The sequence below is a fragment of the Micromys minutus genome (assembly GCF_963924665.1).
Source record: "Micromys minutus genome assembly, chromosome: X".
Classification (NCBI taxonomy): domain Eukaryota; kingdom Metazoa; phylum Chordata; class Mammalia; order Rodentia; family Muridae; genus Micromys; species Micromys minutus.
The window spans coordinates 1,143,561-1,161,987 of NC_137970.1; the positions used below are offsets into that span (position 1 = coordinate 1,143,561).

General features: G+C 34.9%; 1 protein-coding gene across 5 annotated transcripts in view; it reads left to right on the forward strand.

Moving 5' to 3' along the window:
- Positions 1–18,427, forward strand: part of DMD (dystrophin) — a 1,259,848-nt gene that overhangs the window by 1,109,517 nt on the left and 131,904 nt on the right. For all 5 annotated transcript variants that reach the window (XM_080910294.1, XM_080910293.1, XM_080910296.1 and 2 more), the window contains one exon: positions 2,704–2,765. In XM_080910294.1, the coding sequence (XP_080766420.1) occupies positions 2,704–2,765 (62 nt within the window). The remainder of the gene's footprint in view (positions 1–2,703; positions 2,766–18,427) is intronic.

Consider the following 18,427-nt stretch of genomic DNA (forward strand, 5'->3'; position numbering starts at 1 on the left):
ACTATTTGGTTCTTATCTTCCAATTTGATGCACATTTGTCTGTGTTGCCAAGCATCTTAGTGTTAAATGATGAAAAGGTGATCTTTCTGATCTCGAGGATCAGGCACACCCTTTATTCTCCTTTCCACTTCCTTCTCCTAGTGCAGCTTTGCAGGGAAGTGAAGCTAAGACTGCAATGGTGAAATCTAAGTCTGCTTTTTTAGTTACTTTGTATTGCTTGAAAGGGAAAGAGGTGTGTGTGTGTGTGTGTGTGTGTGTGTGTGTGTGTGTGTGTGTGTGTGTAGGGGGTTAGATAAAAGAAGGTTGATTCAGGGAATTATTTGAGTAGTTCTTTTACCCATTTTATTCAAATACCCCCGAATCCTAGATAATTAAGAGAATAACACATATCAAACAAATCAGGAAAAAATAATGGGGGCCAGGAGTTTCTTCTGTTGTCTCACAATGGAAACGCCGATATTGCTGAGGACTGATGAATTAAAATATAATTTCTAATACCTATGTTGTAATTTTTAATCTGCTTGATAACTGTTCTTAAAAGGCTTGAAATGTAGGTATGTTGACCAACACGAGCCTTCTTTCTGTGTTCTGTTTTGTCTTTTGGACATGGGGCATGGGGAACTACACCAGGTTCCTGGTGGCTTTCTGTGGAATTCTGCAGAAATTATATGCACATTTCTCATTTCTTTTAGAATTCCGTTTCAAGTTTATATCATTGCTCTGATTCTCTTATTTGAATCAGTTTCAGATGGCTGCTTTTCAGAGTGGTTGTTTGTCCCTGCTGCCTGGCCATGTTTAGCAGCTTAGCCAAACAGTTTCCTGCAGATCCATTTTAAAAAATGTTATAGTTGATGCAGTGTCCTGAAGATGGGATGTTGCTATTATACTGTGTATCTAGTGAGGGCCATATGGGTGGACATGTCCATCTCCCCCACCCTGCTTACATCTAGATGGGCTTTAGAAAGGGAGCAAGTTGGAATTCAGGATGGAGCATTTGTTTATGGAATTGGAAGGCACAGTCACTTTTTGAGCTACAAATCACTCAAGAAAAAGCAGCACTTTTTCCATGAAGCTGCAAGCTGCAGCCTCCTTTTGCTGTGCATATAAAGTACCAGTCCCACCCACCCCTTCTCTACATTATAAACCAGCTTGGTCATGGTCTTTCCCAAGCCTTCCTAAAGTGGCTGCTGTCGCTTTCTCTTCTTATTCTCCATGACTTCCACATCATTCTGTGATAGTCGCTCAGCTGATGACCCTGATTGACACTCTTCAAATGTGAATTCTCTCTGCAGAAAAGCTAAACAGAAATAAACAAATTTTGAAGGGAGGGAGACAGACATTTCCAAGTGAACATTTTCTTGCAAACTGTTTTCAGTAGCCTTCCCGGCTCGCTTACTGAGCTGTAAACATCACAGGGAGGACGGTCTGGGAGGTGGTACCATTTTGACAATTTTCATATGTCTCTGATATTTATGATTGTATTTATCAAACTACTTGAAATGCTTTTTCCTTTTGACTTCTTTTTAACCAAATACATGGTGAGTATAGTGTTTGCTCTTTGGGAAGTATCATTCTTAAGCTTCCATGTCTATATTGTAATGGATGCTAAGTTGGGGCCCGCATGATAACAAAATGGCTATGAATTCACATGCATCAATTCTCAATGCCACTCAGTCCTTTGCCTTTTTACCAGGTGAGTACACTTGCATCAAATTACATTACCTGTGGGCTGTAAAGTCCTAAAATTCAAAACCTATGCCAAGTCCATTTGACATTATTGCTTCCCCAAATCTCTCTTTTTGTGTGTGTGTGGGCCTCTGAACTTTCTGGCCCCATCGACCTGCCCATATTTAAGCTCTTTCTACCCTTCCCATTAAAAGATTAAAATAGGTTCAGCATATGAATGCTGAAATATTGTTCTAAGCTGCATTTTATTCTATAAAAGCTCACCATGTAATCTCTGAAAACAGGAAATATGATGCTATGGTGATTTAGGTAGATGGGCCAAAGAAAGGAAAAGTATATGTAGTTATCTCTCCTGGGTTTGTTCATGTAACTGAATGAAGAACAAAGGTGTATTGTTCCTTTTGTGGCAGGAGTTAATAGCAGGCCACCACACTTCTAAGAAATGGAGAAGTGCGAATATTCCATTCAGGTCTAAGGAAAGGTATGAAGAAGTGGTGTCGTACAGACCAGTGAGTTTAACAGACAGTCTAGCAGTAGTGGGAGGGAGGAAGGATGTATTAGTGGGTTCTGGATATGCCATAAACTGCTCACTAATATGACGTTTGGCTGTGGAAAAGAAAGAATAATGGAGCAGGAGCCAAGGAAACACATGAGGAACTAGGTGATTTGTAACTATTGAACTGAAGGAGCTGAAGGACAACTGTCATTTTTCTTTCTCTGTTTCACAGTAGAACTGAAGCAATTTGACCTTTTTACTGATTATATTACAAGACCAATGTCAATTTTGTTTAAAAAAAGTAGTGATTCAATGTGTGGGCATAAAAAAAAGAAACAAATTCTAAAACTAATCGAGATAGTATTGCTTTTCCTTTGGAAAACAAAGGAGGCTTTTTAGTTTGCAAGATAGTCTAAACATTCTGTGGAAGTCCTTAGAAGTATCAATGGGAAGTAAAATGATTTGTCTTTGCTTTTGATCTTTGTGGGTTCTAAAGTCTGCCTTTATCTTTTGTGTTTTAGCCACGAGACTCAAACGACTTGTTGGGACCATCCCAAAATGACAGAGCTCTACCAGTCTTTAGGTAAGGACTTTACTATGTTTCATTCAGGTTAAATGTCACTTGACTTGAAGTCTGATTTGTAGTATGCCAGACATTTGTTGTGTAAACATATCAGGAGACTGCTTCAAGGGTGAGCAGCTGCACTCTTTTCTTCACAGTTGACAGGCAAATATTATCATCGGAAAAAAAAAAAGTAACTCGACAATTTCACTGTTCCTTGAAAATTCAGGATACTTAAGGTCTATGTGTTTTTATTTGCCGCACCATAAAGAGAACTGTTAAAGATTCTTTTGTTGATTTTTTCTTTGTAAAACCCAAGGGCAAACTTTTGCTAAGGCATGGATGTTGTGGGAATGATTTTGTGCCCCTTTCCAGGACTCGGAATGCCGGTTGCTTATTGGGTCACCAGTCTGGTCACTTAGATGCTTTCTTGATATTCATTTGCTGGTGTTTGGGATTTTTGAAAGGTTTTGTATTACTATTTATTTTGCATGTATGGGTGTTTTTGCCTTAAGATATCTCTGTATATCATATTACTGGAACAGACCAGAAGAGGTCATCTAATCTTCTGAAATTGAAGACACAGATATTTGTGAGCCACCTTGTGGGTGTTGGGAATAAGAACAGGGATTTTATATGCTGAACCACCTCTTTAGCCTTAATTTGGATTGTTTTGGAGATTAATCTGAATTCTCTGATGTGACTAGCTTTTAAGTTATTGTTTTACTTAAATAATCATGTATTCTTTACTTCTATGTCTGAATTTATTCAAAAGTATAAATTAATAATCCATAAGGTGTAAAGTTAATGTATACTGTACACTAGGTAGAGTGGTTGGTACACACATTTTTTTTTCCAGCACTTGTAAGGTATCTGAGCTGGAGGCCAGCCTAATCTACAAAGCATGTTCTAGGCTAGCCAAGGCAACATAGTGAGACCTCTGTCTTAGTAAACAAATCGAGCAAACAAAAAGCCTGCAAAGTATAAAAATGAAGTGAATGTAATAAAGTCCATGGGAATCAAGAAAGTTTTACACACTTATGTACAAGCAAACTGTATAGTTGTGCAAGGCTGTATGTGAGTGACAGGGGAGAGTCACATTCATGAATTATCTTCCATAGTTCCTGTTGGATGATAAATTGTAGGTCCATAGGCATTAAGAAATTCAGGAGGACTTGTTTACTTCAAAATAAAAACAAAACCAACATTTACAAACAGATTTTGCTGGGCTTGGTGGAGCACATATAGCAGTCAGAAGTAGCAAGATCTCTGGGTATTAATAGCCAGCCTAGACTACATAGTGAGTTCCCGGCCTGCCAGAACTACTTAATGAGAAACTGTCTCAAAAAAAAACTTTAAAAAAATTATTAGTGATAATAATTTCTTCCAGAATGTCTGGAAAAATGTGAGTAAAAAGCATGAAAAGAAAAAAAAAATGTCAGCTGTTAACCTAATAGCCAGCCATATCCAAAACATTTCAAGTAATATTATATCATTTCAGTGTAGCTATGTTTATAAATTAAAAAATAAAAAAAATAGAACTAAGATCAGTTAATCTTTAAATACTACATTTTCAGGTCCATAAATGATCTCAGCTTCCAGTTCTGGATTTTTTTGTAGCACGTGTGGAAAACTGGGATATCAGTGTGGTTCAGAGCCCACTTAGAACTCGGCTCTAGCTACCATGATCTCTAGCTGTTTTATTGTAATTTACTTGAAATAAAACAATTAAAGAACTAACATGTTGGCCTTTTAAAGTTTAGAAATACAGATAAACTTTAAAAATCCAAATCATTTATTAATTGTTTCTTAGAATTCACTGTTTAATAAGCTAGTTAGTTAGTGCCTTTAAAATTTACTTCTAAAAAGAAGTTTATTAGACTGAACATGTAAGCTTAGTCGTAGAACACTTCTATATTACCTCTGCCTGTTGTTTGACCCCCATCAAACCACAAATATACACTTCTATGTTTTTAAATCAGTGATTTCCCGTTAAGAATGTACTTTTAATGTAAAAGTGACATATTGTGACCATATATCCATGTGGTTTTATATCCTTTTCTATCATTTTTTTTCTGTAATGAGGCATTACAAACATGATTGACAAACTAATTATAGACTCATTATATAGCTTTTTTACATAGATGTTGTCATTTTCTATAAGAACCAAATGCACATGTAATAATATTTTTGTTTTCTCAGGAGTTTGAATAGTTTTTATTTTATTTTAAAATCTGGCATATAGTTTATAACCTTGGACTAATCATTCCACTTTTGGAAGGCAATGACATTTTATAGTTGCAGGGATTTTTACATCATATGTATTGTAAACTTTCTTTTATTAAATCATCTTTATTGAGATATGATTTGCATATAATACATTGCAGGTATATTCTATCTAACTGCATTCTATTCTAAACCCCTGAGAAATTCTGTTTCTTTCTAGCTTAGTAACCGACATCCTACAAATGAGCTATGGGTTGACATTTGTATTTCCAAGGTCATTTTGTTGTTGTTGTCGTCATTGCTGCTGTTGTTGTTGCAACAAAGTATTTCTTTATCCGAATGGTTGCTCATCAAATAACATCTTCCATTTATTGAGGGACTACACATCTCTGTTCTACCCATGTCATATGATAGCAGTTTACCTCCCACCATGGCAATGGGTGCTATTAACACGCACATTTCTCAGAACGTTGAATTCATGTACATAGAGGCAGTCATTATGAGTTTACAAATGTTTGGAGTATATTAGCAATTGACCAGGGTAGAGAAGGTTGTGGGTTCCTTGATCTTGTTGGAATTATTCTCTCAGTAAAGTATGTCCATGTTGGTTTTTTATATATACATATACATATACATACACATACACATACACATACACATACACATACACATACACATATACATATACATATACACATGTATATGTGTGTGTATATAATATACATTTATTATTATATCTGTTTTAAATAAATACACCTTAAAGTTATACCTAAGGATTGATTAATTACATAAATGACAGTTTTTGAATGAATGATAGTGTTTCTGAAAATGATACAAAAAATTCCTAGGGTGCTGGTTCGCCCTTTCCCTATGGAATGATCAGTTTCGTTTGTTATGCCTTCCGCTCTGGTGGTGTCTTATATAATTAATGTTGCTTTTACCCTTCTTACAGATTAAAGTGTTGTGTCTTTGAAATAGAAGGAGAACACACTGAAAAGAAATTTTTTATTTCTTTTTATTTACTGGGTTTTATTTTTCCTTCTTCAAGAGATATCCCTTTACTTCTAATTTGTTGAATTGAACTGGATAAAATGGTTCAAATTCTTCAGACATACTCAGTTCAGGAAAGGAAGAGTGGTTGTATAGTTAGGTGTATGATGTTTTAGACCCTGTCTAGCCTTTTCTGATAGAGCCTGAATATAGATTATGTCTATGGTAACATACGGAAAATATCAAGGTTGTCTTTACCTCCCTGTACTCCCATTCCAAACATCTTCCAGTGTTACATGTTCCTAAATACACCCACTTCTAAAAAAGTTTCTGTTTTCTCATTTGTTCACGGTTCACAGCAACCTGTTCAACATGTTCTCTGTGTCATCATTAAAAGAGTTCACTTATTGCCCCTGCTTTGGATGTAAGCAGAAGTGGAAGTCAAACAGTTTGTAAGGGCACATGAGCATTCAATTATGAAAGGAAAATGCTACTTCAGATATTAATATTAGACACCTCTGGGCAATAGGTTTTAGGTATTTCCTTTTGTATTCTTTCCTCTTAACTTTCTGCAATGAACATGTTGTTCACATGATTAGCGAATATGTTTCAACATCGGTGTGTTCATCTCATTCTTTAGTGTCCCTGTAGCTATAGTGCCTTAAGCAACTATTCACATATCCACACATATACAATCATATTCAGTACACATACACAACATACGGATGTACCTCATATCCTTACACACGTCATTTATGTGTAAACCCTTCAATTCTTTCATAATTAGTCAGGTAACTAAGCTCAAGAGGATTATATCATATATTTTAGTCTCTAAATATATTCAGTGACACACACGCACAAAAGTAGGATTAAACATTTTAGTAATAAAGGGACAAGAGATGCCGCACCACAGTAAAGCGCTTTCCTAGCATACTTGAGGAGCTCTATCCTATCCCCAGTGCATGCATTCACATGTGTTTTAGCACACATACCACACACACACACACACACACACACACACACACACAAACATTACTTGTAAGGTGTTGTGGATTTTACCCAGGGCTTTTTACATGCTAAGGAAGTGCTCACCCACTGAGTTATATCCACATTCCCGCCCAAGACTAATTTTACTGAATTTAAACAAAATATATATAAATATATACATACATATATATACACATACATATACATACACACATATATATACACATACATATACATACATATATATACATACATACACACACACACACACACACACACACACACATATATATATATATATATATATATATATATATATATGATTAGTTTTATTTTACCCCTAACATATATAAAATGGCCTTTGGCATGGGCTTTCAACAAATGCCAGAAATACGAGTATTTTTTTCTTGGTTTTAGGTTTTGTAGAGTAAAAGTTTCCAAGTCACAAGGGAAAAGATTGTCAGGCTCTTATACATTTGAAATAGTTATAATAAATAAGTAATTTAAAGGACTAAAGAGATCACTCCACAATTAAGAGCACTGGTTGCTTTTGTTAGGTGCAGTTCCCAGGATCCACATGGCAGCTTACACCTTTCTGTAACTCCAGTTCCAGGAATCTGACACCCTCTTGTGGCTTCTAAGGTCATTGCACACATGTAGTGGACATACATACATATATACACACGTGTGGAAAGCATTATTACACATAAAATAAAAAATAATCTTTAAAACAGTAACTGGTAGTAATTAGGACTTTGTAATTCCAGAAAAAATTATACAGCATTAATAATTTTTGTAAATACATTCTCTTAGGTTTTCACTATTATGAAATAAATAAGAACAACTTGATATTAATTATTTTTCTAAATTTTTCAGCATTTCTTGATCTGTGCCCATACTAATAATGTAGTCATAGTGAAAATAATAGTAGAGTTATTGAAATATAAAATGGAAAATGTCTTATCTGCTTCATTTTTGAGATGTTATATTCATCCTAGTTTCTTATAAACACTTGTATGCTTCATCAGTGAAGTGAATTTCATGTTTCTATCAGCATTTTTAGAAAAGTAATGGAATGATTGTTACAGAGCTCTGTGTGACTCTCAAACACATTTACAAATCAGTAGGAGTTCACTGGTAATATACTCTGCAGGTTATTTTGAAATATAATTTCACTGATTTATATGCAGGGCAATTAAATGATTAAAGAGCTGTCCTTTTCTCAAAGTTGGCATTTCACTTAAGTTTATCATTGGCATTTTAAGAAAGTATTTAAAAAGCTTCCTATTTCCCTGTAGTAGGTCATTTTAAAATATTTTTAACAATCCTGGTGTGGTGGTGCAAACCCAGGACTCTGGAGGCAGAGACAGGCTGATTCCTGAGTTTGAGGCCAGCCTGGTCTACAGAGTGAGTTCCAGAAAGGCAGGGTTTTGCAGAGAAACATGTCTCTAAAAAATGTGTAACTTAGTCTACTTTATCTATGGTACTTTATTTAAAAATAAATCTTTATGTGCTCCTATATAATTTTATTTCCAAATTAGTACTTTTTACATTTTATCAATTCTGCAGAATAATAGTAGCATACACACAGAAGACTTGGATAAAAATTGTAATAGGCAGAGAGAAAGACTTCAGAAAGTTAACTGATTATTCCATTTTATTAATTTGTAGACAGCTGTTGACAGTGTTCTAATAGGATTTTCTACTTTTTTTCTTCATTGATGTCTTTGTAACCAAAAGTATTCTTTTTCTCCCTCTCATGAAGTCTAGAAGGGTCTAGCATGTATTTTTTTTCTTGCAACTTTATTTTAAAAAACAGATATACATGTACAGATTTTTAAATGCATTTTGGCATAAAACTATATGAATATATTATTGTCAGTACTTGGTTATTTTTAAATGTTTGATAGTATGCATTGAAATCTTACTAGTTACCATAATCATAAAGTACATGTAAAACAAAACATAACATGGAAATAGTCAGTTTTCTTGGTGTGTAAAGATTAAACATAATGATTATTAAATACCAAAAATTGCCACAAGGCTATCTTCTTACCTCTTGAGTTACTAATGATTTAAGGTCTAGATGTACCCCACTCTGAGAGAGTGCTATACACTTATTGTTTTTTTTTTTTTTTTTTTTTTTTTTTGTTGTTCTAAGATGGGCTGAGGCTTCTACTTTTGGGCCTTTCCTTTTTTGAGCTTCATATGGCCTGCGAGTTGTTTCTGAGGTATTCAGAGCTTTCTGGGGTTAGCATCCCACTATCAGTGACTGCATATTATGTCTGTTCTTTTGTGACTGGGTTCTCTCACTCAGGATGATATTCTCTAGATACATCCATTTTCTTAAGAATTTGGTTAAGTCATTGTTTCTGGTGGCTGAGTAGTACTCCATTGTGTAAATGTACCACAATTTTTGTATCCATTCATCTACTGAAGGACATCTGGGTTCTTTCCAGCTTCTGGCTATTATAAATAGAGCTGCTATGAACATTGTGGTGCATATATCTTTGTTGTGTATTAAAGTGTCCCTGGGGTATATGTCCAGAAGTGGAATAACTGGGTTTTCAGATAGTACTATGTCCAATTTTCTGAGGTATCGCCAGACAGATTTCCAGAGTGGTTGTACCAGTTTACAACCCCACCAACAGTGGAGAAGTGTTCCTCTTTTTCCGTATCCTCGCCAGCCTCTGCTGTCATCTGAATTTTTGATCTTAGCCATTCTGGTTGGTGTAAGGTGGAATCTCAGGGTAGTTTTGATTTGCATTTCCCTGATGACTAGGGACATTGAGCATTTCCTAGGTGGGTTTAGCATTTCTTATCTGTTGTTTTAAGTTTTGAAACCCATGACCCAGCATAGTATTCACTTGAATGTTAAAAAAGTTGTTAATGTTTAAAACTTCGACTTATGAATGTTTTAGGAATTCTCATCCTTATCTTTATGTCCACTACCTTCAAAAAGCTTCAAGTTTCAAAACAGACTTCAATTTTCACCTTTAGTTTGTCTACTACTCTTAATGCCTCAAGCTAGAAAGGAAGTCAGGATCTAGATTCCATCTTTACCATGACCCCGGGATGTTCTTTTACTTTTCCTTGGTCTTAGTTTTCCATACATAGTGATAGGCAGGTATCTAAATACTTTGTTTCTCTTTTTAACTTCTGGGTAGAATTAAGCTTAATATTGTGGATACCCCAATAAAGATACCCCCAAATCCAATGACTTTGGCATCACTAGCTTAAAAGAGTGATAAAGGACGATCATACTTATAATAATTACAATTAGATTTGTGTGGCACTATTTAGTGTATAGGCTTCAGAAATAATCTCTTTTCACCCTTACACATCTGTGAATTACGTGGTCTGGGTTCTCTCTCATTTTTAACTTCCGAGTTCATGTCTTAGAAGCCCTTGAGTGTACTCACTCCTGCTTTTGATTTGGAAATTAATGCTGTCACACCAGAGGATGGGAAAACTGTTTGCTTTCTCCATTTGGATTTGGGCAAGCAGAAGCTCAAGGTGATGTGACATATTTGTAGTGACATATGGATTGAAAAATCAAGTCCTGAGCATATATTTTATGGCTTCTAAGTTCACTGTTCTGAAAGCGATATCCATTATGCAAAGCATGATTTATAAAACTGCTTTGTCAGCATAATTAAGCTATGGAATCCCAAATGACACTGTTTATTCCATAGCTGACATAGTTAGCAAAGGAGATTTACTCAGATTTGCAAAGTGGAATACGGTCCTTTACTCTTTACTTCCGCTGTCCTGCCTAAAAAAAAAAAAAAAAAAAAAAAAAAAAACAGAAAAATCACCAGCATCTTCAGCATTCATTGAGAACAATTGATTTTTTTTTCCATTTGCAAAATAAAAATGTAACTTCAGAATAAAAATGTATGGTATTTTAATGGAAATTTTTATTAGAGCATTTTTTCTTGTTCAAATGACTTGATTTAAAGCTTCTAATTGAGGAGTATACATAAACATAGTTATAATTTGCATTTCTCAAAGCTTGTATCCCAAGAAAAGTCACAGAGAATGTTTCTTTGACTTTGACTGTTTTACAACTTAATAGAACTACCAGATTTGAATTTTGTTGATCTAGGGAAGAGGAGCATTAAGGTCACACCTGCAGCAGGGAGAAAAGTGCTAGATGGGGACAATCACATGTAGCTGGGTCTGCAGAAGGTTATTTTTTTTGCACATGGAGAAAAAGCATCTAAATACTTGTCTGATCTTATTCAGACATTTCCCATATTTTCTTTCTTTTCAGGCAGAAGTCTGATTACCTTTATGTCTCTTGAGATCAGCAATTTTGCTGAAAAGATATTCAGTACAGTCACAACTTTCATATAAAGTAGATACTGAGTTTTAAAGTCCGTCCCCTCTGTGGTCATAATAAAATGACCTACAAATACTCTGAAAGACTCTTATGACATAAGGAATGAATCATTTAGCTTGTTTATGAATTTCTGATAGTCTGTGACAGTGTTTTTGAATTTTCTATTCCAAAGTCTTGACTTGGATAACTCCAGGGAGGCCCTTTTGCCCCTTAAGAAAATGAAACTTATGTAACTTGGAAAAATATTGTATGCGAATGTGTGCTTGTATGTATATCTGGATAGGTACATGTACTTATTCATACATTTCCATATTTGCATATTTATACTGTGTTCATTTCAGTGCACAGGCAAATGATTGTATACTTTCTGGACCTGTATAGTGTAGTGTTTATCAAACTGATAATGGTCAGTAAAAATCCCATCTGTTGCTTAAAACAATCTTTAAATTATATCTTATTTATTTGTATATCTGTGTTGGGGCTGTAGTGCAGGCCAGGGACACTTGTGAGAATGGGATCATCTCTGAGCCATTTCTTTAGCCTGCATTTGTTCTTGTTAACAAGTAAGTACAGCATAGTTCCTGTAAGCAGTTCTACTGAACTTACTAGCAAGCACTTTAGGACATGTATAGCTCATTATGTCATCACTCAGGTACCTATGAGATGAGCCTATTTGGTTTGTACCTCATGACAATACAAACTTGATATAAAATATGCATAATATACTTTTCATTTCTATCCTTGTCAAGAGCTGTATTTTGAGTAGCACTGTCCTAAGAGCATTTAATTTTTGACTCAAACTATGTGACCTTCAGGCAAAAAAGAGTTGTTAACCACACAAGAATACCTAAAAAATATTACTGATGAGTTTTTATGTTTTGTGCCAAGTAAGTCAAGTTCAGACAAGGGACCTTGGCATTCCTGCTCCTCTTTAACAATTATTTTAGAAGAGGAAGTACAAAAACCATTCTTTAATAGAAAGAGGGCCAGGGATTAATTGTTGGCAATCCCACTGCTTTGTTTTATGCCTCTTCCCTCCCTTATAATTAACTTTATGTGGTCCATCTAAATTTTGAGTTTGTTTTTATATACTGTGTAAACTCTTATATGCATTTTCAGTTTAGATTTAGATATAGTGTTTTACAGCAGCAATATAGTTCACTTACTTTGAATCTGAAGGAATGTGTATTTAAATTCTAGTCATTCCACAAGTTTTCTATGGCCAAAGACGTCTTTAATAATTCCGAAATTCAATTAGCTGGACCCATATCTTAGGAAGAATTCTAGAGATTAAATATAATATATAGCGAATGATAAAATGTCTGAAGCTATTAATGACAACTTTTAGAACAGACAAGAATTTTCAGTAGAACCAATTGCAGATGACCTCTGTGATATTGCAGGTATGTTTCTGCAACTTTATAACTCTTTGTTCTTACCTTTATATTTATGGTCTTAAAAATTGAAGTCCGGAATAGTGGCTCACATCTATAACCCTAGAACTTGGATAATGAATCAGAGTGCACATTGGTTTAAATAGGAACACTGTGTCTCAACTTTATGCCCCAAAGCTTGACCCATAGCAGAAATACCCACTGATTAACTGATGGCATTAGTTTTAGAGTAAGAGCGTGGGCAGGGGAATGGCTGCAGAGGTAGAATAAGACCAAAAGAAGCCTTGGCTATTCAGAGTTTTGATGCTAGATATGTTTTTGACTTGGAAAAATCACTCCAGTTATTTTTAATGAAGCAATTTTTATGGGAGGAAATACTTACTCAAGGTTCTTAGAGCTAAGAAGCCACAGGGACAGACGTACAGTAGTAAGAGGTGGTGTCATTAGACTTCTGACCTGAAGACCGTTTATTTGGATCCAGGTTTATTGGAGCGACACTACAGCTAGGAAAAAGAGCTACTGACATGTTTTGTGGAAGTTCAGCAAGGAAAGGAAGGATAAATGGACCAGCCTCTATCTCCGCTAGCCCATGATTCCTGTTAAATCAAGTTACTTGGGAGCCAACTTCTCTTAATGAAGAGTAGAGGAGGGAAAAGCTAGAGGGTAGATGTGAAAATGAGCAACAAATTACTGAAGGGCAGAAGCCCTTCATACATGATAAATCAGTCATCTATGCCAATACATAGAGAATGAGAAACTAAAAAAGCATTTGTAGGACTTCCTGAGTTTGACTTGACTTAGGTAAGACACTGTAAAAAGTCATCCTGGGTTGAAACGATACTGACCTAACACAAGGTAAAAGAAGGGTAGCATTTAAAAACAGAGAAAACCCAAAATTGGTCAACAGCAAAGATACAAATGATAATTCATAGATTTGGTTATAATGGTTGCTTTATTTACTGTTTTTGATTTTTATTTGTTTGATTGATTTTTAATGTCCAAGACTCCCTACTAAATAAAAACACAAAACAAAACAAAAGCAACAACAAAAACATTGATTTAAGAAATAGAGAGTCTTGCTCATCTTTGACATCCATGCCCTACGCTTACCAAGCCTCTAAATTAATAACTGTTCTCTTTTAATGAGCAAAGGTAAAAGATTTTGCTAGGGGGGATACACATACCATTCAAAGACGATAGAAAGAGATAGATGGTGGCTTCCTAAGGCTGATTTATTAAGTTGGTAAGATGGCTCAAGTGTAAGTGGATTAAAGATCTCCACATTAAACCAGATACACTGAAACTATTAGATGAGAAAGTAGGGAAAACTTTAGAACATATAGGCACAGGAGAAAATTTTCTGAACAAGACACCAGTGGCTCAAGCTCTAAGGTCAAAGATTAACAAATGGGACTTAATGAGATTGCAAAGTTTCTGTAAGACTAAAGACATCGTCAAGAAAACAAAACGGCAACCAACAGAATGGGAAAAGATATTTACCAACTCCACATCAGATAGAGACCTAATATCTAAGGTATACAAAGAACTCAAAAAGCTAGACACCAGAGAATCAAATAACCCTATATAAAAATGGGGTACAGAACTAAACAAAACGTTCTCAGTTGAGGAATATCGAATGGCTGAGAAATATCTGAGGAAGTGCTCGACATCCTTAGCCATCAGGGAAATGCAAATCAAAACAACCCTGAGATTCCACCTCACACCAGTCAGATTGGCCAAGATCCAAAACTCAGATAACAACAGATGCTGGCGAGGTTGAGGAGAAAGAGGAACCCTTCTCCACTGTTGGTGGGGTTGCAAACTAATACAACCACTCTGGAAATCAGTCTGGCGATACCTCAGAAAATTGGACATAATACTACCTGAAGACCCAGCTATTCCACTTCTGGGCATATGCCCCAGAGACACCTTAGTACACAACAAAGATATATGCACCACAATGTTCATAGCGGCTCTATTTATAATAGCCAGAAGCTGGAAAGAACCCAGATGTCCTTTAGAAGATGAATGGATACAAAAATTGTGGTACATATACACAATGGAATACTACTCAGCCACCAGAAACAATGACTTAACCAAATTCTTAAGAAAATGGCTGCATCTAGAGAATATCATTCTGAGTGGGATAACCCAGTCACAAAAGAACAGACATAATATGCAGTCACTGATAGTGGGATGCTAACCCCAGAGGCTCGGACTGCCCCAGAAACAACTCACAGACTGTGTGAAGTCCAAGAAATAAAGAAAACAAAACAAAACAAAAAAATCTTTACACAACAAGAAAACTTTGACTATTTTCATGTTACATTTTGTTTTGCATGTACTTTGTGCTCATTGTAACTATTGGGTTTTCGATGCATACTGTCAAACCTTTAAAAAGATCAAATACTGACTATTCATATAGATTTATGTAAAAATTATTTTAAAATCTGAAAAAAAAGTACTGACAAAAATGTATTGTATAATTTTACGCAAAAAACGCTTGAAACCTGTACATTTACCTTTGTTTTGTAAAATAAAGATAAAAAAAAGTTGATAAGATGGAACTCACTAGAGAAATAGGAGAGTTTCTCCAGAATGAAGTTAAAACCTTCTAATAATAGAGATAGTAATAAGTAACAAGTTTTATGGACAATTTAATATCTTTCGAAAACCTAGTGATCTGCTATTCTGAAAATTTTGTCTAGTAGCAACAACTAATTCATAATTAAGGTAACTGAAGACCTTTGAAACATGTATTGGTGTGGCTTTAAAATTTAAATGACAAAGAAAGTGTAGGCTGTATGTAATTTGATATGCTCTAAGTACCATTTATTCATAGGCTCTTGCTTCAGTAAATGTTTAGGAGTGTGTCATTGTGAATCCTAAATTATGAGGCAACAGGAAAAAATAAGTGGGGGGGGGGGACAGACCTTTTGAGTAATTCTTTCCAATAGGCAGTTGTGCTCATATATTTTGAAATCAAACCTAATCCAGATTCTTATGACAAAAGCCTTTCTGTATTTGGTTCATCAAAGTACAATCTTGAGTCAAAGGGAAATAATGTTTCTAAACCTGTTGGTCTATGTTGCTTCAAACTCTGAAAATGCTGTACCAACTTGCTTTCTTAATAACCAGTTGACTGAAAGTGCCCAAAGACCATGGTTTTGACAATGTATTGTTGTAGTTCAGAGAAAAAAATTGTATTGTTTGTATGTTCTTAATGACCTCCAGTTCCATCATTGCAACACTTGCTGGATGTTTTTGTCTCCTTTGAATAATGAAAAAGCAAAACTATTTTGACACATAACGTTCTTCCAAAATTTTCTGATCTAATGCAAGATTTGTCTTGTTGTGCTTTGAGTTCTCCATGATGAGAGAAACCTGATTTCCTACCTGCCCCCCCACCCCCAGCAAAATGAGCCTAATTCCTTCCTTTATCCATATTCATGAGACGTTTCCCCTGTCCATAACAACTTATTACTTCACATTTTAAAATATGTGTGCAAGGCCAGGATATGGCTCAGTGGCAGTAGTGCATTCATAGCCTCTGTTCTGGATTCCATACCCAGTGTATCTCTCTCTCTCTCTTTCTCTCTCTCTCTCTCTCTCTCTCTCTCTCTCTCTCTCCCTCTCTCTCTCTCTCTCTCTCTCTCCCTTTCCCTTTCTTCTTCTCCTCTCTCCCCGTCCCCTGTCTATCTCACACAAACATAGAGACACACACATACATGCATGTAAGTATGGTGATAATCTACAGTTACACCTAATTCTTAAGAGACTGAGACTGTTTGGTTATGAGGTATGGAAGGTTTGCCATTACAGTCCCTTGTGAGGAAAAATTTTTCTGCCCTAAGTCTCAAGTAACTACAATGTTCAGAACTCTTGTTATAAGGAACTAGATACAAAGAGATATTAGACATTTATATCATTACCCAAGCTGTTGTGGCTTTAAACATACAGGAGACTTTATGATGTGAGAAAAGTTCTTGCATATGAAAATGGAGTATAATATAATTCTTGAATTTGTTTCTGTAGAAATTCATTTTAAGTCCTAATTTCATTCCTGTAACCTCTTTCCTAGAAAAATAAACAACAACTCTTAAAAAAGGAAAGTAGATTATACAGTACCAGCTGTACTTGTGACCAGTACTTTGAAATCTTAAAGATGGCAGTATCTTATTTAGTTTTGCAACAACCTTAAAAATAGGTACTATTTTATTATTGTATTCTTTAGAAATGAAGAAACTGAAATTTAGGAAAAATTAGGCCATAATTAAGTATACTTGGAAAAATGGCTTTAGATTCATGTGGATTTGATTTTTAATCCTTACATTTTTATTAAGATATTAAAAATCAGGCATGATTATCCATAGGTATAGGTATTTCTTGCTAATATATAATAAGCTTATAATAAGTGATATCCAATCAATTTTGATTCTCATTCATATTTCCCATGGCATACCAGTATCTTCCTGCAAGACATTGAATTAAACAAAAATTTGGAAGAAATCAAAATATCAAAGGAATGTGAAAAATAAGACAGTATTCAACAGTAATTTCAAAAATAAAAAGCTCTGATTAAAAAAATAGAACATAGTAAAAAAAAAAAATTCCCTTTTCTCCTGATTTCAGTCCCCCGGTTTCACTCCTTAGAGTTAATTAGTAATGTATTGTTTTGAGGTTTTTTTTTTTTTAATGACAGGGTCTTTCTATGTAGTCCAAGCTGTCTTGAACTCACAGAGATCCCTTAGAATTAAAGGACTGCACTATCTGGCTTAGTAATATAGTTTTTGTTTCCTTCCATAGATAAATATACACATAAAGCTATCCCCTTCTTAATATATTAATAATAAAATAGACATAATGTTCTGTTCATTGATGCCATCACCCTTTTTACTAAGCTGGAAGCTTGTTCTTTTCCCTTCTTGTATAGATCTAACTGATGTATTGTGAGTAAGCTTTCGTTCTGTGAAAAATTATCTTTGGGCCTGTAAAATACAGAAACCCAAAAATAAATGTAAGTTTGCCAATATCAGCAACTAATGGCCTTTAAATAACAATGGACAAGCATTCAAAATTCTATAAATGTGAGCTCATTCTTAGAACTTCACAAACAATTCATTATGCAAATTGGAAATTAATATTATCATTCAAGGTACCAAAAGGATTAATTATTTTATATGTTCATGCTTTGCAGTGGTATCTGGTACTTGATTTCTAAATTTAGCTTTGGGACTGCTGATATTCTTTATATAAAAAAAAATTACCAATACTCTGTAAAGCCTAGAACAGAATCCATTTCAGACATACATGTCTTTATATGTCAGGGTGGTTTAGAAAGTGCTGAATCCTAACATCCCAGGATACAATTGTAGCAGGGTAAAATTAGACGCAACTATCTTCAGGGAAATTAGTTTACCATTAGATGCTTGTGAAGGTTAAATAAATTCATGGGCTCCTCTGTTCAAATTGGGAAGCATTGGATGGAAGCCCTTAAGCCCAAGGAGTAGGCTTGGAAATGAACATTTGTTCTTTGTTCCCTGGCTCTGTCAGGGAAGGGAATTTATTTGAGTGGAAAGGCATTTAGTCTGTCTCTTGGCTGAATGGGGAACCCAGAGCAAGTTACATTTAGAAGATAAAAAAATAAATTAGAGATGTTTACTTGTAAAATATTACATCCTTTTTTCATTTTCTTATTTAATGAAATTATACATTATAAGTTGACAATTATACATGCTATA